Source organism: Chrysemys picta, chromosome 5, assembly GCF_011386835.1.
Source record: "Chrysemys picta bellii isolate R12L10 chromosome 5, ASM1138683v2, whole genome shotgun sequence".
Lineage (NCBI taxonomy): Eukaryota > Metazoa > Chordata > Testudines > Emydidae > Chrysemys > Chrysemys picta.
Genome location: NC_088795.1, coordinates 98,501,582 through 98,523,376, shown reverse-complemented (window position 1 = coordinate 98,523,376; position 21,795 = coordinate 98,501,582). Strand labels below are relative to the sequence as shown.

Below are 21,795 nucleotides of genomic sequence, written 5' to 3'. Positions count from 1 at the left end.
GACTGGAGAACTCCGAGCAGGGAAGGCGCTGCTTGGGAAACACGGGAAGCAGGAAAGGAGTAGGGTTGCAAGCAGCTTATTTGAGGGCCTCTCCCTTACCAGGTGCCTACTTTGCAATAGTCAAGATCATCTGCTACTTCCCAATCTGGCTCCTAGGGCTGCTCTCAACAACCCACTTCAACACCTAAACCAGCTTCCCTGCTGAGCATTGACCCATTTCACCTAACACTGCCGAGCTTCCACTCCCATTGCTAGCTTCCTCACTGAGCAGTTTCCTCCCCTGACTCCTGACCAGTTTAGAAGACATCCCAGCCAGCCTCCTCTGCCATATAACTACATTTGCAACTTTAGAGATAAACGTATAACCAACCAACTGCAACCGCCTAGCAGCAACACTATCTGTGTTATTGTGATTTTCTTATAAGTCTTGTTAATGAAAATCCTTAATACCAAACTGTCTTTATATAATGCTATTAAGTTAAAACAAACTTAAAATCCTACCATGGGTTTAAGCATTCAAGTAGAGCGAATCTTCTTATCAGTTTTCTTCAGGTTTCCCACCCCAATTCCTTGCTAGCAAAAATGTAGAGACCAGACAATACTCTCAACCAGATTCTAACCGTTTTAAAGATAAAAGCAAATATTAGGTCTAACTCATGGTCCCTTGCATTATTATTTTTATAGGATTGATAGGAATTTTATATTAGATACAGATACAAATACATACACTTATACTTGACTGCTTATCTGAGGCACAGTCCTTAAGGACAGAGTGTCTTGCATTTTAGCTTAATAAAATTGTATTGTCACCATGTACCATAGAATTTTTCTTAAATCCAGTGATCACATACAAAAAAAACAATAGATGCTCCTTCCATTTACACAAAGCGTAAAATAATATACGCTAAGGAGCTGCCCTGAACTTAGCAGCAGCATGGACAAGATGACCTAGTGAGTCTTTTTTTCCATTTAATTCTCTTTTCTTTTTTTTAAATTAGATTTTTTCTTATGCAGAATGGAATAGTCTGGCAGACAATAACCTGAATTAACATCATACGAAGACAGAGAGTGTGCCATATCTGGGCTCCCTGCATGCAAGACTAAGAAGACTTTCTGCCACCAGATCTGTATATTTCCAGAAACACCATTTGTCAAGTAAACATCTTCTGTCAAAACAGTTTATCTTTTTGAATCCTATGGTTCAAATACAAGCACATACAAGGCTTAAGAATTTATTTTTTCTTCATCTCTGCATAGATGCATAAATTCTGCAATCAAAAATGCAATACACTTATTTATCACCCCTTCTTCACTCCCCTCAAACAACTCTCTTCAAACACACACACATTTCTATATGGTAAAAATAGTGTGTATTTCATTCTCTCTCTCTCTCTCTCTCTCTCTCTTGCATCCAAACTGAAAAACAACTTTTAAAACCTTAATTGAATTCCTGCAATTGACTGACCAAGCAGCCAGCTGGATTTGCTTTTCCAAAGCTTGCCATTTTTCTCTCTCCAATGTCAACCAAAATTTAACTCGTACCCATTCTTGAAATGCCATATAAACCTGTTTCGGATTACCAAAACCAAAATAATCCCAACCAAAATAATAGAAAGCAAGACAGCCTTTGTTTTCTTAACTGTGTCTCACATGTTTCTATTAGGGCAAACAAAGAAATTAACTGCCTCATAAAGCAGACAGGCTATCCAGATTCTTAACAAGATAATGGAAAGAAACAATGATGGATGCTCTGCTAAATTTGCCAGGCAAAACGATTTAATCTGAATCAGACTGTATTAGTTCAGACTAGAATTTTTTCAGCTTCCACATAAATCTGACATAGTTCATTTGACAACACTTAGATCAGGAAGGAGAGCTATTCCAAGAATGGCTACTTATAGAACACAGTGAAAGAAACTGGCAGGATCTACTACCAATGCCCAGCTTTCCAAATGTTCTTAATAGCACTAAGTCAATATCAAGGCCTTTAAAAAGCCTTTTGATCAGGACATGCAGGTGAATAAAACACCACGCATAAAGATTGTTTATGCTCATACAACAGCTTTATTAACTAAACATGGTTAACTGATTCCCTAACTATTGTGCAATAAATAAGATGAGCCCAAAAGGAGTGTTTGATTAAAGCCAAAAAAACCAGCAAGCAGAAGGAACAGTGATCCTTTGCGTAGCCCCACGCCCATTCAGCCCAGCCACTGAATCCCATTTGCAGTATACAAAAGCTGCTTTGCTCCTGAAAAGCTCAGGAACAGTAGTGCATATTCTTGAGCACCATCTACTGGCACATTAACTATTTTACATATAGACAGACCTCTCTCTCTCTCTCTCTCTCTCTTTTATTGACCAATTTCATAACAACCAAAACCTTGAGGCCTGACAATAATGAATCACTGTTCACCAGTTTATTGTTAGCTACAGTTTAGTTCCTATCCAGGTTATTCAGTAAGGGTTTTACACCAAAATTACCCAGATTGAAGCTAGAAGTTTTGAGCCAGATATTACTGAGGCAGTAATACGTGTTTGGAAAAGCAAAGTACACTTGAAACAATGCTGCAGGAACAATACTCGTTTGTTGGTCGCCAGAGCAATCTCATGATTCAATCAGGGTTCAACAGAAGAATGTGTTATCCTTTGAATGCCGTGTTGTTGTAGCCGTGTGCATTCTGACAAGTTCCTCTGCACATCACCAAAGCCAAATTCACTCAAAATCAGTTTACACGATCCTTTAAATATGTAACCGTTCTCTGTGTTTTGTATTTTAGGAATAGAACACTCTTATTCTAATATACTTACTGATGGCCGTCAATACATCCAGGCCCCAGCAAAAATATTAAATAAACAAATAAAGGAAAATTCAAAAGATCAAGGTCATTAGCCTATATCTATTTTACACCAAATATGATGTGAGAACAGGAATCCACTTGGGTCTCATAGACTTTATTCTGGTTTAAGGGAGGATTTGAGAACTAAATAAAATAAATGGGACATAATCTATTAGTACACTATATGAAACTATCATAGATGAAGAGAGACAAAGTGAAATAATAAACAAAAACCAAAATGTAAAGAATGGAGAGAAATCAAAATACAGCAGCACCTCTCTAATTCATATGGACTGCGAATCCATTACAGATTAGTTTGCAATAAACAAAAATCATAGAATCCGAATATAGTTTAATCAAAACGTTTAAATCTAAGTACCTTAAGTTAGGCATCTAAATAAAAAAGACCTGATTTTTAAGTGCTGAGCATCTGCAGTTCCCACTGACTAATAGTAGCTGTAGGTAGGTGACCAGCACCTCTGAAAATCAGGCCACTTTTATTTAAGGTACTTAAACATGGATTTAACAGCCTAACTTCAGATATTTAGGTTCGTAAATTTGACCTTTGCTCATTTATGTAACAAGTATCGTTTAGTTTTAATTACTTACATTTTATGATCTGCTAGTTAATACACTGTAGTATATTTTTTAAGTGTAATAAACCTTAGTAACAAAAGACATCCCTATAGTGCATCTACATACCTTTGTGACATGAGACCATCTGATTTTTTGGGGGAGAACTGTTGGTTTTGCAGAGTAGCAAAATCCAGATTGGCAAGATTCTAGTGTATGTTGCTACAGAAGTGAACCTTGCTTATCTTACCTGGCTAGATTATTTTATTTAATGTTTATTTAAATAATCTTTTATTTGTCTTACATTAGTATAGTATTTCTAACCAATTCTAATATAATTTTCTCCTTTTCTCCCTGGCTCATAAAGGAGGCTTGGGTTAAAAATAGGAACCTGCTTGAAAATAGGAAGAGGATTCATATCCCTTCCCTGTGTCTTTAACATATAATGGGATCAGTTATTACAGTGTTACTTTCTAAATCAGAGATTAACAAACAACAAAAGAAAAGGAAAACCATCTAGTCAAGAAGACTTGATAGATGATTAGTAACTATCTCCAAGGATTATCTGTCTCCCAGAGTTTATTATAGAAGCCACTAATCTGCACCAACAAAAAATGGATGGTTTCAGAGTAGCAGCCGTATTAGTCTGTAGCCACAAAAACAACAGGAGTACTTTTGGCACCTTAGAGACTAACAAATTTAATTCAGCATAAGCTTTCGTGGGCTACAGCCCACTTCATCGGATGCATCTTATAAGGATGGTGCTTGGAAGACCACTTTGGGCTTGGAAGACTTGGGCTCAATTTACTGCTCTGCCACAGACTTCATGTGTGACTTTGGGCAAGTCCCTTAATATACATTAAAGACTGAGACATACAATGGTAATGGGGGCCATATAAGTACCTTAAATAGGAAGAGGTAACTACAACAGTTTTAATTAACCATCTGACATTTCTCAGAAATTGGAGCAGACTTCCAGATTCTGAGCTCCATTTTGCAGGGATTCTCTTATTCTCCCAAACCTCTGAGTTAAAAAAAAGTTAGTCCCCATCTCCATCAACATCTTCCTTCCTAATTTTCTGTTCTCTGTTACTGACTGCAGAGGATGCATGCTAGAAACAGCATGAAACTGGTTGGGTTCACATTCTGTGGAGCAGTAGCAAGAGGAAGAAAATGCAATTCACGTCAATGTCACTCACATACGTGTGTCCTACCAATTGCATTCACCGTTTTCAGTAATTGAATAGGGTGTATATCAGAACACAGGATGCCTTTTCAACAGGAAAACTCAAGTTAGTCTCCACACTGCCAATCTGTAATTTGCTGTCCCATTAAAACTGAACTAAAATTAGGCTCATAAACCTTATAAGAAAAAAAACACACACCAAGAACTACATCCTACTGCGGTTGTCTATAAAAGCACAATTTTCCCCCTCTCTACAAAATCTTAATGGTGCAAACAGAAAATATTCTGTGAGAATTATAAATAGCTAATTTATAAACCAATTGTTATTTTTCTGTTTAAGCAAACTGAATACTAACAAAATTATGAGTGCCAGACTAAGTCATATCTTACTGTAACTCTGCAGAAAGTTGATTGTTTAGGTCAGTACCTGAATATATTAATTTTACTTGCAGCCTGCTTTGACAGCTAGATCAAGATCTTCTGTTTAATTTTGCTGTGTTATGTTGGGAAACCTTAATTCTTATTTAACTCAGGGCACTAAATAGGGTGACCAGATGTCCCAATTTTATAGGGGCAGTCTCGATTTTTCGGTCTTTTTCCTATATAGGCTCCTATTACCCCCCACCCCCATCCCGATTTTTCACATCTGCTGTCTGGTCACCCTAGCACTAAACCATATACACAACTGAAACCAAGATGTCAGGCTTACCTTATGGGCCTTATAAACTAAGCAATTCATAGAGAAGTGGAAGGAGAATATAACAGAAATTAACTGCGCTTACTAGCGTATAGATGTTGCTAAAGTTTGGCTAAATTACAACAAACATGAAACCTGGCAATAAAAGACATGAGAAAGGCAGAAAATGTAGTAGTATTTGTGACGTTGTGCAGTCTATATGGTTTTATAAAAACTTGATAATAAGTCAATATAATGTAACTGAGATGGTTTTAGAGAAAATACGGTAATAAGTGAATGTAATGTAACTGGGATATGCTTCATGCAAAAGGTCTCTTGTAAGGTATCATTACAAAGCTTATAATCTACTGAGTATGATCATCTGATTTGTATAAATGTACCACTCTTGTATCCAAAACTAGAAATATAAAATGTAACTCTGAGGGCCTATTGTAATTGTGTGGACCATTAATGATGGTTTGGAATCTTGATGACTCCCATTGTCTGCAGATGGCTGTATTTACCTGTGAGTCTTCCTGTATATGTGTGTGCTGGCAAGTGAGTAATGAAGTCTTGCAGTGACATGTCACCTGAACTGGAATCCATCTTTAACCTGGTGCTTTTCCAGTGAGGTGGGGTTGGAAACCCAGAGAGACAAAGAGTTCCCGCCTTATGCAAAAGATATATAAAGGGGGGAAGAGAACAGAGAGGGAGAGGAGCCATCATGAAGAATCCCCTAGCTATCACCTGAGCTGCAACAAGAGCTGTACCAGGGGAAAGAATTGTGCCCAGGCCTGGAAGGTGTCCAGTCTGAGAAAAACTTACTGAAACATCTCTGAGGGTGAGATTATCTGTATTTAGTTTGATTAGACATAGATTTGCGCATTTTATTTTATTTTGCTTGGTGACTTACTTTGTCCTGTCTGTTACTACTTTGAACCACTTAAATCCTACTGTCTGTATTTAATAAAATCACTTTCTATTTAGTAATTCACTCAGAGTATGTATTAATATCTGGGGGAGCAAACAACTGTGCATATCTCTCTATCAGTGTTATAGAGGGCGAACAATTTATGAGTTTGCCCTGCATAAGCGTTATACAGGGTAAAACGGATTTATCTGGGTTTAGACCTCATTGGGAGTTGGGCATCTGAGTGCTAAAGACAAGCACACTACTGTGAGCTGTTTTCAGGTAAACTTGCAGCTTTGGGACAAGTGATTCAGACCCTGGATCTGTGTTAGAGCCAGACGGGAGTGGCTGGCTCAGCAAGACAGGGTGCTGGTGTCCTGAGCTGGCAGGGAAAACAGAAGCAGGGGTAGTCTTTGCACATCTGTTGGCAGCTCCCAAGGGGGTTTCTGTGATCCAACCCGTCACAGTGGCGTAGTCTAGCAGGATCTGTGCACAGCTGATTGCTTTGAGATACTGGTAGTGATTTTAAGTGAGTTTTAAGTGTGGTGGCTGGAGAACAGACGAAGTGGTTACTGGTTTGTTATTTTCTGTTTGCTTATTTCGGGAAAGGGAAGTAGGGACAGAAAAGGAAGCAAAATAAGTAAGAATGAAGATCAAAAGAAGCTAAAACTACACAAGTTGCAAATTGCCCAGAAAGACTGAACAATGGGCATTGGGAATGTCTCTGTTAACTAAGAAGCCCCTGAGCTGAGTGCATCTCAGTTTCAGTGAACTGCAGATGGGTGTGGCCCAACCTCTGTCTGTGCTGAAGCTGACTGGGGTGTCTAATTTAATAAGACAGGAGTGGAGGGGTGCCTGTTCTGGCTGGAGGGTGTTCTCTGTGGTATCCCAGCTCATCAAGTGATGGTCTCAAGGGAAGACAAATGGAAATTAATGTACAATTTGCCTGGGAAAAGGCTGACCTGGAAAAAGGAAAGGCTGCCCACCAGCCTGGACTTAAGAGACAAAGCAAGTAAAACCCATTATTTAAGAAATAATACCAAACAGAATTTCACATCACGGGTAACATTTTCAAAATAACATAAAAGAAGAATACCTAGCTCTTACATAGAACTTTCCACCAATAGATCTCAAAGTGTTTTACAAACAAGGTCAGTATCATTGTCCTCATTTTACAAATGGGGAAACTGAGGCACAGAGAGATGAAATGACTTGCCCAATGTCACCCAGCAGGCCAGTGGCAGAGCCAGGAATAGAACCCAGGTCACGTGAGCGCCAGTCTAGTGCTCTAGCCACTTGGCCACATTACCTAAATAATTTAGGAGCTTAAGTGGCATTGACTTTCAATGGGACTAAGGCTATGTCTATACTTAAACCACTACAGTGACACAGCTGCAGCGCTGCAGCTGTACCACTGTAGATCTTCAGTGTACAGTAGTGGTTTTCAACCTTTTTTCATTTACAGACCCCTAACAAATTTCAGATGGAGGTGCAGACCCCTTGGGAAATCTTATACACAGTCTGCAGATGCCCAGGGCTCCGTGGACCACAGGTTGAAAACCACTGGTGTAGACAATTAGTATGCCAACAGGAGGGGTTCTCCCATTAGTGTAGGTCAGCGGTTCTCAAACTGTGGGTTGGGACCCCAAAGTGGATCGTGACCCCCTTTTAAAGGGGTCACCAGGGCTGGTTTAGACTTGCTCAGGTCTGGGGCCAAAGCCTGAGGGCTTCAGCCCTAGGCAGTGGAGCTCAGGTTACAGGCCTCCTGCCTGGGGCTGAAGCCCTTGGGCTTTGGCTTTGCCCCAGCCTCCCCTCCCCCAACCCGGGCGGCAGGGCTTGGGCTTTGGGCCCCCCACCCAGGGCAATGGGGCTCAGGCTGGCTCAGACTTCAGTCTCCCCTTCTGAGATCATGAAGTAATTTTTGTTATCAAAAGGGGTCACGGTGCAATGAAGTTTGAGAACTCCTGGTGTAGGTAATCCACCTCCCTGTGTGGTGGTAGCTAGGCCAATGGAAGAATTCTTCCATCGAACTAGCACTGCCTACAGTAGGGGGTTAGGTCAGTATAGCTATGTCTTTCCAGAGTGTGGATTTCTCACACCCCTGAGAGACATAGCTATATCGATGTAAGTTCCCCATGTAGACCAGCCCTTAGGTTCCTAAGTCGCCTAGGCACTTTTGAAAATTTTACCCTGAGGCTGTTTGGATTGTCCGGAGCAGTGGCATTTGTATCTCAATAGTTTCTTTTCTCCATCTGAGCAAACTGATATTTGCAACTTTCCGGAAACAAATTTGAAAAATGTCTTCAATAGGTATGAATTATGCCAAAATTTTAAGGCCCGGTTTGCATTTAGGCCTCTTTACACTTCTCCGGTAGCGTAAGGGAGCTTTAAAGTGGGCATCAATTACATTTTGTCAGATCAGTATAAAAGATCTTTGGTGAAAGTGAGAATCACACCCTTAGAATAAATATTTTCCCACAGAATCATCGGAAAAATAAATGAGTCATTATGCTGCTTGTAACAGGAGAAAGAGACAGAAAATATCTTTAGGTTTGTCTGCACAGGAAATTTTACCAGCATAATTATACCACTGGAACTATATGAATATAGCTCCCATGAGTACACTCTTATTCTGGAATAAAAATGCCATTTTTTTCTATTTAGATTATGTTGCTTTGGGTGTGTTATAAATTAAAATGAAAAAAGCCACTCTTATTCCAAAATAAGAGTTTCCACATAGGAAGTTATAGCAGTATAACTACAGCAGTACAATTATACCAGTACATTTCCCCATGTAGACAAAGCCCTAACTGGCCTAGGGAGAGCGGTCGGCAAACTTCTAGGTTGTTCTATCAAGTCTCAGTTTTCATTGAAAATAAAAGGCTCTAGCTGTTATGGTTGTGAAGAAAACTTTCACAATGTAACCCCTACACTTAAAACAGGCTGCGTTACTGTAGCACTTCAGTGAAGACACTACTTATGCCAACAGGAGGGGTTCTCCCATCGGCATAGGTAATCCACCTCACCGAGAGGCAGTAGCTAGGTTGACAAGAGAATTCTCCCATCGACCTAGCACTGTCTACACTAGTGGTTAGGTCGGTTTAACTGCATCGCTCAGAGGTATGGATTTTTCACACCCCGAGCAACATCGTTATGCCGACCTAATTTCTAACCAAAACCCTGGTCTACACTACAAACTTATGTCAGTATAACTACATCATTCAGGGAAAAATCGACATCCCTATACTGACCTAGCCACCAGTGTAGACACTGCTAGATCAACGGGAGGGCTTCTCCCATCGACCTAGCTATCATCTCTCGGGGAGGTGGAGTACCTATGCTGATGGTAGAAGCTCGCCCGTCAGCGTAGGTAGCGTCTTCACTAAGCACTACAGCAGCACAGCTGCACTGGGGCAGCCTGTCAGTGTAGACAAGCCCTATGTGTAACTGATACAGCACATTCTGCTTAAGTTTGCAGAGCCTGAAACATTGGGTAGGGTATGGGAAGGGGAATGCACTGAAGACATGGATTTACCATAGCTTATGCTTGGAGGGGAAGCCAGTTCTTGTGGGGTAGGAGTTGGGGAGACAAACACCAGCAACCCATAAAGAACAGAACAAGGAGAAGGAGCATGGGGGCACACAGCACAAGAGGAGGTGGGGCAAATAGCAGCACATGCAGGGATTTCCCTACACCTCCCCTAACTACGTCATTGCCCCTCTCCAGTGGTCAAACCAACCAAGATGAAGAACATACCAAGAACATACCAACATACCATCCAAAGGTTCAAGTGGTGTATCTACATCCAAACAGCCTGAAGCGCAAATACAGCTATCTATTGAAGAAACAGTGTCTCCATAGCCTAAAGGCAGTTCCCGATGTTTGTCAGTCCAACGTTTCCCGTTCATTGAAGTTACAAAAGATGGCTACTAGCACCTCTTGCAAAAAAGCTTATGAAGAAGGAAAGCTTCCCACCACTACAACTGGTAAAACTGGAGAGCTTGGTTTGCCAGAGCAATCAGCAAAGCCAATACTATGTGAAAATGCTGCAAAACACCAAGCCTCTTTACTACATCAGCCTGCAGAAAGCCTTGTAAGCCAGTCACTGTCAAAGCCAGTTCTAGTACTTAATGAGGCTGTTAGAAATGCTGGAGAAACAACACGGTTTATGCGAACAAACATGGCTGTCACATCGTACTTTCTATTTACGCAAGAGATACCAGAAACTACGAACTGGAGACCAATGTTAAATGCATTGTCACTTGTTAACCCTGAAGTTGGACCCTGGTTCTGAACAAGACTGGCAAATGATCACTATCTTTCTGCAAGAAACTCAACTGAGTAGTTAGAAGCATCTTGTGCAACAGTGAAAGACTCAGCAGTCGAAAAAGTGAAGAACTCTCCCACCATAGTCAAAAAATTTGCATACATGCCTGATAAATGCACCAATGCAAATGGGTGTCAAGTATTATGTCACTGCATACATTATCTTGATGTCAGTGGTAAGCCAGTAGATGCATTTCTAGATGTTCAGGTTATAGAAACACATCGGTTGCATCTGTGACAACCCACATATTAGAAGAGTTAAATGCTTGTAAATTGGACCCCAAACAGATGGCTGTGCAGTTGCTGGAGATGCAAACTTCTCCGGAAGACATGGTACAACATGGAGTACAAGTTTTTCTCAGAGAAAAGTGTAACCCCAACCTCTCCTATATACACTGCAGAGGCCATCTTAATTTCAGTACCTGGACAGATACTGGAGCAAATAATTAGAAAATCAATTTGTGAACACCTAGAAGATAATAAGGTGATAAGTAGCAATAAGCATGGATTTGTCAAGAATAAAGCATGTCAGACCAACCTGACAGCTTTCTCGGACAGGTTAACAAGCCTTGTGGATAGGGGGCGAAGCGGTAAACATGGTATATCTTGACTTTAGCAAGGCTTTTGAGACTGTCTCACATGACCTTCTCATAAACAAACTTAGGAGATACAACCTAGATGGAGCTACTATAAGGGGGTGCATAACTGGTTAGAAAACCGGTTCCCAGAGAGTAGTTATCAGTAGTTCACAGTCATGCTGGAAGGGCATGTGGAATGGGGTTTTGCAGGGATTGGTCTTGGGTCTGGTTCTGTTCAAAATTAAGATGATTTAGATAATAGCCTAGAGAGCACACTTATAAAGTTTGCAGATGATACCAAGCTGGGAGGGGTTACAAGTGCATTGGAGCAGTGGTTCTCAACCATCAAGACAATTCGGAACACAGACTAGACTTTGTACTTGTGAACGTATGTGCATAGGTGCTGGAAGTAGGAGTGTGGCACACCCTCTGGTTTGAAGTGGTTTCCATCATATATAGGGTGTACAGTTTTGTTCAATGGCCTTCAGCAACCCCACTATACAAATTGTTCCAACACCCGTGTCACTATCCTTGCATGTACTCCTCGAGTCTCTAAATCTGAGACAAGTAGAAGAAGTGACTTTCACTCTGTTGAGCTTGAAACTGTAGCAACCAGAGCCGAACCCATGGTGGTGCAAGATAACATAACTAAATTTATCCTAAATAAAATAAAAGGCTACATATTTTACATTTAGGAAAAAAATGAAAATATTTTTGAAACTAACACACAAAAAATTGATTATGCAAAAGAGGTAATACAGGAGGAGTAGATTTCCTCATGCAGCTTTCTCCCAACAAAAGCAGCACAAGAGACGTCCTGTGCTGACTTTCAGTTCAGCAAGGTCAGTAATAGCAGTGGTAAACAGCGGCAGCAAGCTCATGTGGGGAGCACAAAACATTTTATTTCCTTTAGGTCGGTAAAGATGCCTTGCACTGATTTTAATCAGGGTTATTGCCCTTTTAAATTCCAAGTGAGTATAGATTAAATGAACATTTTAAAACCACTTTGGGAATCCACACCTTGCTCAAATAAATTGAAACACATTTCAATTCACCTTTACACTTAATTTAAGAGCTACAGATGTTTATGTCTATTTGTACTTCAAGAATTTGTATTTTAAGCATATTTGGGTAATTCTACATTTATTAATATTAGGCTCTAGAGAAACTATTTGTAATTTAAGATGATTATAATATTCCTTTTATACAAAACTTTTCACTAGTCTCCTCAGACTATCAATACTATATTTATGAAATCATTCAACTTATCTTGTAAATGGATTAAAGATTATCTCTGGATGTACAGAATAACAAGTGCTCCACATAGCACTAATATTTCCCCTTGCAGATTTTATTCATCTATAGAAAGGGATATATTTATTTACAAGCAACACAAAAGCCATGAAAATCAAGCTAAATGCTGGACTATGCCCTTAAAAGTACATTAAGTAAAAAATCATACAGTTAAAAATTCTTCCCTTAGTTACACTCAATGTAGATCTGGAGTAACATCAACATCAATGCAGTTATACTAATTTACCCCAATAATGAGAACAAAATTTGAGCCCATATTTTTAAAAGACATTGTTTTATCTGCTAACACCTTAATTTATTAAAACGGAAGTTTTAGAAATCAAATGCCAATCACTATTGCTGTTTCTTTATTGTGTGCACTTCCCACAGACTAGAAAATGAAAATATATTTCTGTGTCAATATCTGAGTTATGTCTAAAGTAGAGCTGGACACAATGTTTTTCCATCAAAAATGCATTTTGGGGGCCCAAAATTATTCTGAATAGTTTCAATTTGCAATTTTTTCTGAAAGAGAGTTGAAATGTTTCATTTCAAATTTTAATTTTAAAATGTTTATTTTGACTTTATTTGAAATGGCAGTTCAATCTCAAACTTGACGAATTAAAAAACAAACCAGGAAATCATCTAGAAACATCCAAAACAGATGAATTGAAATGAAAAACTCAATTTTCTTGTGTGCATGTGTTTGTTTTTTGTTTCGAGTTGATTGAAAATGTTTTTGTTGATTCAAAATGAACTGAAAAAATTAAACAAAAAATCATAATATGGAATTGACTCAAAATGTTTCTGTCTATTCAAAATCTTTTTAGATTAGATGAAAAAAATTTGAAAAAATTAAATTTTGCTTTGAATCAAAACAGATTCCCCCCATCCCCGATTTGGCCCTCAAATTAAAAAAAAAATATCACTCAGCTCTGCTTATTACCTTGATAGCTAAGCTCCAAAAAGTCACACACACAAGTTTTTGGCATAACTGGAAACAGACAATAGATCTCCTGGTTTTACAACAGGACTATCCTTCCCCAAAAGCTGTGGATGAAGGAAAGGGGAAATTGGGACCCACACCAAGAGAGATGGGTACATCAGGACCTGCAGGGCTTGTCATGGTCTTCTTTAAAACCTTGGACAGAACCAACCATTTTTTTAAAAAAGGAAGGGCATAGTTGCTGTGATGTCTAGCTAGAAAGACTGTTCTGAAATTTTAGCTCTGATAATGTTTGCAAAATGTCAAAGTAATCATTTTTCATCAAACGCTGTTTCCTAAAAAAAAAAGGAGACTGACTGCCTCCCAAACCACTAACAAGCTTGAAAAATGGTCAGACATTGACCTAAGGGAAAACAAAGGATTCAGCAACAAGAAAAAAAGTACCATCCTATAAAAGTGATCTGTCAGGTCTCTGTGTTACACAATCATCACTTTTCATATCTTAAAGCATTAGAGAATCACCTTTGAAAGTACTGTGTTTTCAACAGCAGCCTTGCAGGGCTGCCAGCAATTTATCTTTGCTTGTGGACAGTTCAGTTCAGGCACTGGGAAGAGGGCCTAGGGGCTAGAGTGAAGGAGTTGGGGATTAGAAGGATTTCTGCTTGAGGTGAGAGATTGGAATCAGACAGGCGATCTACTCAGACCAAACTCCTAAGGCCCAGAGAAGAGCTGCACAGGAGGTTTGTCATACTGCCGTTCCTCTCTAGCCCTGCTTTTAGAGTCAGCTGGAGGCTGGGGAACATGGAAGGAAGGGAGTGCTGTTCAAGAGGAGCACGAGGGAAACTGGGCTTCAACCTCCTGTCTTGTGAGAGTGCAAGCACAACTCCTCTCTCATTATCATGACCCAATTAAGAAAGCCCACTCCACCCACATTATGATTCCCCAAATTCACCCCCTGCCACCCATCACCCTTCTGCTCAGTTCCATTCCTCCTTGCCATCCCCACATCCCAGCTCAACCCCATGGCCACCACTTGGTGGTTCAACTCCCTTCCCCACCCACTTCTGTGCTCACTCCCTCAAACCCCACATATCCGTGATAACCCCTGCTTCTCACAACCCCAGCACCCTCACAGCCCCAGTTTCCCCAAGGCTTCCCTAATAACCCTGATCCTCTCACCCCATACCACTGTGCACAGGCTAACTCCCTTCTTGTGTCACATAGCCTGCCACGCAGTCCACAATGCCCCCCACCATGCCTCCTCAGAACCCCACTGTGGCGGATCAGTATGTGTCTGTATGTCTATATCAATCTGGAACGACATTCTGGTACTTCAATGTTATTTTTGACTGGAAACTGTGCTGTAGCTTCCATCTTGAGCTGGGACACGCAGGAGGTGTTAGGAGAAATCCTTACCCCTTGCAGAGGGGCTCACAATGGGAAAGCCATCAAAATCCCTCAACCTCGATGATTCTCCATTCAAATGGGTCCAACCAGAACAATGAGCCAGCTGCAGTCCAGGGGAACTAGTTTGCCCAGTTTAGACCTAGGGAGGAAAGGAGGAGGGCTGGAGTTGAGCAACTCATCACCTGACTGACAGGGTTTTTGAAGCTGCTTGGGGGAGTGACCTGATAAATTGGGATCAGAACTTTATTTAAGGGCCAGTCCTTCTTGAGTGTGAGCTGTCTCACCAACCATCCATCGGCTAAAGAGGAAGAACGGGGTGTAAAAAGGTCATGGAATCCTGAAGGACATTAACCCAAACTCAAAAGGCTCTCGGACTGATGAGGATACTGCAGGAGGGAATTTTACGTACTGGTGTTTATTTTTTCTAGATCTGTAATTCTTGTGCTTTGTCTATAAGTAACATGTGTATGCTTTAGCAATTCCTTTGCAAAGTCTGTGCTCTCTTGTTTTAATGGTCACAAGGTCCTTGAAAGGTTAAACAGTAAATTAGAGTACCCGTGAGTGTGGAGCTCTGGGAATGAAATTCTTGAAGTACTGTGGAGATCAGGATCAGCAGTGGCCTTGAGCCTATGGCAGCTGGACTATGGGTTCTACATCCCAAGAAAGGATACTAGATAGGGAGTCTGTACCCCAGGAGTGTGCCTTAAAAGCAAGACTTAGAGGCTGGGTCTGGATACTACTCAGACTCAGAAGGCTTAAAAGCCCCTGGGATCCAAAGGCTTGCTCAATACAGCAGTCTGGTGCCCAGCCACAAGGGGGAGCGCAGCAGGGCTGTAACACTCCTCCCCATCCCCTCCCCCCCCCCAACACACACACACACACACACACACACACACACACACACACACACACACACCAAGTTCAGGTATCATCTCGGCATTACCTTCAAAACTAGATACTATTTTTCTGAAGAGTTTGTGTCATCTCTAATAGGCTATTTTAACAAATCTGTTTACAAGGACGGGACAGCTACCCTTTCTGAAAGAATAAGTGTAACTCATCTCTGGCCTGGATTTAACCTCTAGAAGCCTGGGGCCAAAATAAACTAAATCCATCTCCAAAACTAGAATCTCAGGCGATAGCAGGAGTAGCAGGAGATGCAATGGTTAATAGTAAACTATTTCATCCCAATGTTTCAAAGAGAAACTAATATAAACTAAATATTCTGCAAAGGCTCTGTACAGTAAAGAAAAAGTGATATTGTTTTACCTCGGTGGCCTGAGGAATCAACAGATATGCATGGGGACTGACAGCAGTCATCTGAAGTTAGGACTGTCACACAGGAGATATCACACTACCTCCTGGGAAGATCATTTCATTTACAATGTAATATAGCAAGCCTGCAGGCTGAGAGATTAGCATTACCCAAGTTGTTAGAGCTACTTATCAGTTTTCCAATCAAATGAAAGGTGCGGGTGACAAACTTTAAAGAGTCTTTAAACTTTTTACTGAAAAGATTCCTTAGTCAGAGATAAATTAATAGAGGTCAGCTAAGATAAGCTAGATGGCCATGAACTGCTCGTCAGCAGAGAAGACACAAGCAAATATTTAACTCAAACAGAAAAAAAATGAATTAATAAGACACAAAAAGCTTCATCTAAACTGGAAGATTTTAGCAATAGTACATAGCTTTGAAATGAGCTGAATTTTTTCAGGTTATGCTCGGGCAGTTTATTAATTTGAGGGTTTCAAGCACTTTAACTATGTCTGTGGCCCTGGACAGTGTGAATAAAAGAAAGTTGGAGACCTGGTGCAATAAGCCAAAGTTGAACAAGTCAGCCAGTACATCATTTTTAAAGGTCCAGAAATTACCTTTGCAGTTTGAACAAATTGACAGAGGTAATGTGGGTTATATAATTTGGGTACATAAATATCAGAAATATGGCATCAATAAGAATGCTTCAGTGCCCATTCTAAAGACTAGTTTGGAATTTACAAACTTTCCAGCTAATGGTTTCAAAATAATGGGAGACAACTTAGCACCTTTCAAAAGTGTAATAAAAATATGACAGGTAACGAGACCAATCACATACATACATGAGCTGCTTGGACGATAGTGAGCCCCTGGGTATCGCCTGCCCATAGTGCCAGTCAGCACATTACCAGACGCTGTCAGCAGTTTTCAAAGTACAAGATCGAAATATTGAACTGTGGGGGAAGACAAGAATAAAACAAAACAAACGAAGATTTAGTACAATGGCTTTATCTTTTTCATTAAAATGGTAATGATCTCCACAAATTTAGGGTAACTATGTTTATAAATTATGTGTAGTCATGTTGTCAGCAGAGATGACAGACTGCAAATTTATCATTAGTGCTCAGTTTCCATTAATAAGCATACATAAATTTTAAGGCAAACATCAATCTCACACAGCACCTTTTCACTGTAGCTTATTTTGGTTGATGTCACAGACAGCGTAACCTAAGTTTCACAAGAGTTTTGCGCACTTATTTAAAACTAGTGGTGCAGTTATGGTTAGTGACAATATCTTTATTTTGATAGAGCAATTTCTGAACAATAATAAAACTTTGCATTTAATTTCAAATTAGTTGACTATTTCTCTAAAATCATGGAGTCTGTACTGGAATACCGCAGTTCTCTAAAAGACTGGAAAGAAGTTAGTCAATCAGGAAAAGCAAAGCACAGATAAACGTTCATTTTGGAGAACAGAAATCTTGCCTCCAATACTGCTGAGTCAAATGTTGCTGAAACTGACAAGTATTAATGTAAAACCTTTCAGTCTACAAATATCAGGGGTTCTGGAACAATTTGTATAGTGGAGGTGCTGAGAGCCATTGAACCAAACTGTAAACCCTCTATATAATGGAAACCACTTCAAGACAGAGATGCGGCACCATCCCCAGTTCTAGCACCTATGACAAATAAACCTCCCATAATAAATAAGAAGCCCCATTGTGTTGTTCCTTAGCTCAAGATTTCCAACTTCTCTTCCATCTGCAGAGTCTCCTCAGCCTATCTGCATGTTCCTCTCCCAAGATAGCTGACAATAATCACCTTCTCACAATTGTATAATTTAAAATAATTAAAAAAAACCCCACACCTCTTTCCCCCCCCTAAACTGGAGAACAGAATTCTGTTTCCTCCCCCCCAAAATGTCAGGAAACATTTTGCTGCTTCAGGCTGAAGCTACATGCTCTTACTGATTCCCAAAGGATACCTTGAGAGGCAGCTTTGTTTAGTGTATAGGGCATGGAATTAGGGTTGGGGAGCCACTTTCACAAATCTCCATGCATCTCAGCTCCCTGAGGAAATTTAATATCAATTACTTCCTGAATTAGATGAGCTCCCTTTGTTGGAGGTGCCGGTCACAGTTCAGGGCAACTCTATTTCCTCTCCGTGGTCCTGTAACTTTAGGCTCCTGACTCCTCAGCAGTCACCTCTCTTAGGTGGAGACCCATGTCTCTCTCCCTTCCTGAACAGGGTTTTTCCAGACTGCACAGTTCCCTGCCTACATTGTGATATTCCCAGCAAGCCAGACTGCCTAAACAGGCCAGCATCTGTACTTTGCTCTCTCTCCTCAGAGGTTATGAACAGCATAATTGCCTATAGTTATACATTACCCCACAGCTTTTTCTGAACAAGCACATTTATTCTTAAAGTGACATTACAGAAAGAACAAATTAAAACAATAAAAAAAGGCATATGCTAATAAGCTTAGCACAGACCTCCTGCCAACTCCAGAAGGGACTCTGGTAGGAGTCAGTCCTTCAAACACCACAAAGGGATTTTTCTGTTGGTTACAAGTTCATAATAGCTTTTGCTCAGAACAAGCGCACAAACTAGGCAGATCAGCCTTTTTCTTTACATAGCTTGGGCCTTTGATCGTCAGATCCTGTGAACAGGTGATCAACAGACAATGGCCCCCTTCTCAGAGCATAACTTCAAAAGGCTGGGTTCTTGCATAACTGGAAGGGAGGGCAGGAGTTTGCATTCACTTCCCCCTAGACATTTCCCTGGAAATTCCCTTCACAGGTATTGTCCCAAAACACAGTTCTTGTCTGCCACATAGTTCTGTATGGTCCTTTGATCAACCAGGCCCACAATAATACATAACCTTTGTACCTAATACAATGAGACGCAAAGATACTTGCATTTAATTCAATAAGGTTTTTCAAGGATATTGCAGGAAATTGCTATATCTGACACAGTCTTGTCAGGAAAATCAGGGCAGGTGAGCTTTATACAATTCATCAGTCATTCAAAATGACCCCTGTGGCAGACCACCCCCTTCATAATCTCTGAAATAAAGTCACCTTCGAGGCTGGGTATCTAGCAACCCCAAAAAACACTCTCAAATTCTCAGATTCATAGTCATAGTCACTTGCTAAATGGATGCACAGAAAGTGTACTGAGCAGCTTGCCTTCCGGAAATGGAGGACCAGATTTCTCTGCAGATGAAAATTGGAGAAAGGCTATTGAATAAAGTTGCACCCATTTACACCAATAGAGAATTTGGACTGTAAACAGAAAAAGACAGCAGAAAGCAGTAAAAAAAAGTTTGGTCTGGGATGGTGTGTAAGCTCTACATGTAGAATTGCCAACTTTCTAATTGCAGAAAACCAAACATACTTGCCCCACCCGCTGTCCCTGGCACACCCCTTCTCCGAGGCCCTGCCCCCCCACTCACTCCATCCCTCCTCCCTCTGTCACTCGCTCTTCCCCACCCTTGCTCATGCGCTCATTTTCATCGGGCTGGGGCAGGGGTACAGGAGAGGATGCAGGCTCCAGGTGGGCCAGGGATGAGTGGTTTGGGGTGCAGGAGGGAGTTCCAGGCTGGGGGGGTGGGGCTGAGGGGTTCAGAGGGTGGGAGGGGGTACAGGCTCCGGGCTGGGGGGTGCGGGCTACGGGATGGGGCCAGAAATGAGGGGTTCAGGGTGCAGGAAAGGGCTTCAGGCTGGGGTGCAGGCTCCGTGAGGGAGTTTAGGTGCAGGATGGTGCTCAGGGCTTGGATAGGAGGTTGGGGCACAGGAGGGGCTTCAGGGTGTGGACTCCGGGTGGCGCTGACCTAAGGCGGCTCGGGAAGCAGCAACATGTCCCTCCAGCTCCTAGGCAGAGGGGCGGCCAGGTGGGTCCGCGGGCTGTCCCCGCCTGCAGGTGCTGCCCCCGCAGCTCCCACTAGCTGCGGTTCCCGACCAATGGAAGCTGTGGAGCCAGCGCTTGGGGCAGTGCCTGCGGGAGGGGGCAGCATGCAGAGCCTCTCTGGTCGCCCCTCTGCCTAGGAGCCAGACATGCCAGCTGCTTCCCAGGAGTTGCACAGAGCCGGGTAGGAAGCCTGCCAGCCCTATGCCAACTGGACTTTTAGACACCTGGCAACCCTATATACATGACAGCAAGAAAGACTAAATCTTACTCTTTTATTTTTATATAATCTGCTCCCAAAGAAAATTACTTTTATAACTATTCTTCAGCATGTTCTGCACTGTAATGTAGTTTCCTCAACAAAAACCTCTTTCCACGTGCTTTAAAGATTTCTGTGACTTAACTGAACCAGCCGATTAATCCAAAAACTGATTAGCAATACAAATCTTGAATTTCCCCACATTACATCTGTAGACGTTATAAATATGTTAGAAATAAAATCTCAGAGAGAGAGAGAGTTAAGAACTGCACAGACTTCACGCAGCAGCCCATTACATCAACTGTTAGAAGCAGCATAAGAGGGATGACAAAAGCAACCCTTTAATGGATGCCACCAGAGATGATGCATTAAAACATGTGGTTTGAAGCCTTTTATAATTTAGTTAATGGTTTTGACACAACAGTTTGTGAATGGAAAAAACAGAATTCTTCTTCCGTCCCTAGTCCATTAATAATTCTTTCCCCTTCCTCATATGGTCAGCGTGCCGGTGTTGGGTAAGAAAAATAGCCTACTCATGAAATGCCCACAGGTGATTATAACTAAATACAAGAGATGGTAATAGTCAACAGCTCGGCAGGGATTATTCTTTTTATTTTATATTTAATAAAGTTATCTGGATACAGATGATTCTCTCCCCACCGATATTATTTACAATTCCTTTCGATGCCTTTAAAGAGAAACTTGAAGGGGCTTTGCATAATGGATTGAGAAGTGCAGCGTTTCTGTAGCTTTTATAAATAGATCCTTGTCCTCTTCCGGAAAGCTGTAACTTTTTAAACAATGCTACCTACTAAATCATAATAAATATCCCTAAGCATCTTACAGCAGCAATACACTAGAGGTACTATTTTCTTTCCTTCCCCAGTGGCTGAAGCAGCATCACAGAGGCCCTCTGTACCCTGCTGTAATAACAGCTTTAAAAACATGCTTAAACTGTAGCACAGTTGAGCTAAACCAGAATGTGGTTTTCCTAACACCGTGGCCCCAAATGGGTCTAAACGATACTTAATTGGACTACTAATTGGAAAACTAGAGATCACAGCTGTGAATAAATATATACAGTGAACTCAATGGCAACAACAACATGTGTATTAAGACAGGACATGTATAGAGGATTCATTTGACTGTAATCTGAGATTTCACCAATTTTTATCTTAAAATGAAAACTGCACTGACTTGTTGCAGTACCTCACAGAGCTAAATATATGTATGCTAAATAATAATGTATTAGAGAATGAGTTGTCAAAATACACTTTACTTTTCAGTATCTCCATTCAGTAACTGGGATTTTTGCACTTGGAGTTACCATCTTAATGATACCACACTGTGCTTTCCAGCAGAGATATGTCTAGACTAGGATAAATGGTCTTTTGTATATTAACTACCAGGTTTTAAAACTTCAGTATAAACAGGGGAAGTTGATTTTTAACATGTTAGCTGGTCAAGGTGACCACTAGAGGGGATCCTAGGGTTTACCTCAACCAGTGTAGCTTGAAAAACAATTTGCCCTGTCTACATCAGGGTGCTAAAACATGTTAGTTAAAACATGATCGCTAACATGTTTAAAAAATAAAACACCTGTCCTAGTCTACACACCCATCAGGCTGATCAAGGCAGA

General features: G+C 41.0%; 1 protein-coding gene across 19 annotated transcripts in view; it reads right to left on the bottom strand.

The window, feature by feature from the left end:
- The window catches only part of APBB2 (amyloid beta precursor protein binding family B member 2), a 339,661-nt gene that overhangs the window by 197,625 nt on the left and 120,241 nt on the right, over positions 1-21,795 (bottom strand). For 13 of the 19 annotated variants that reach the window (XM_065596923.1, XM_065596915.1, XM_065596917.1 and 10 more), the window contains one exon: positions 16,834-16,944. Coding sequence is in view for 5 of the 19 variants with exons in the window: in XM_065596915.1 (XP_065452987.1) it covers positions 16,834-16,879 (46 nt within the window). In the remaining 14 variants the exon portion in view is untranslated. Of the gene's footprint in view, positions 1-14,745; positions 14,876-16,005; positions 16,093-16,829; positions 16,945-21,795 lie in introns of those variants that run through there. The other 6 variants (XM_065596919.1, XM_065596929.1, XM_065596926.1 and 3 more) reach the window with 3 other exon arrangements.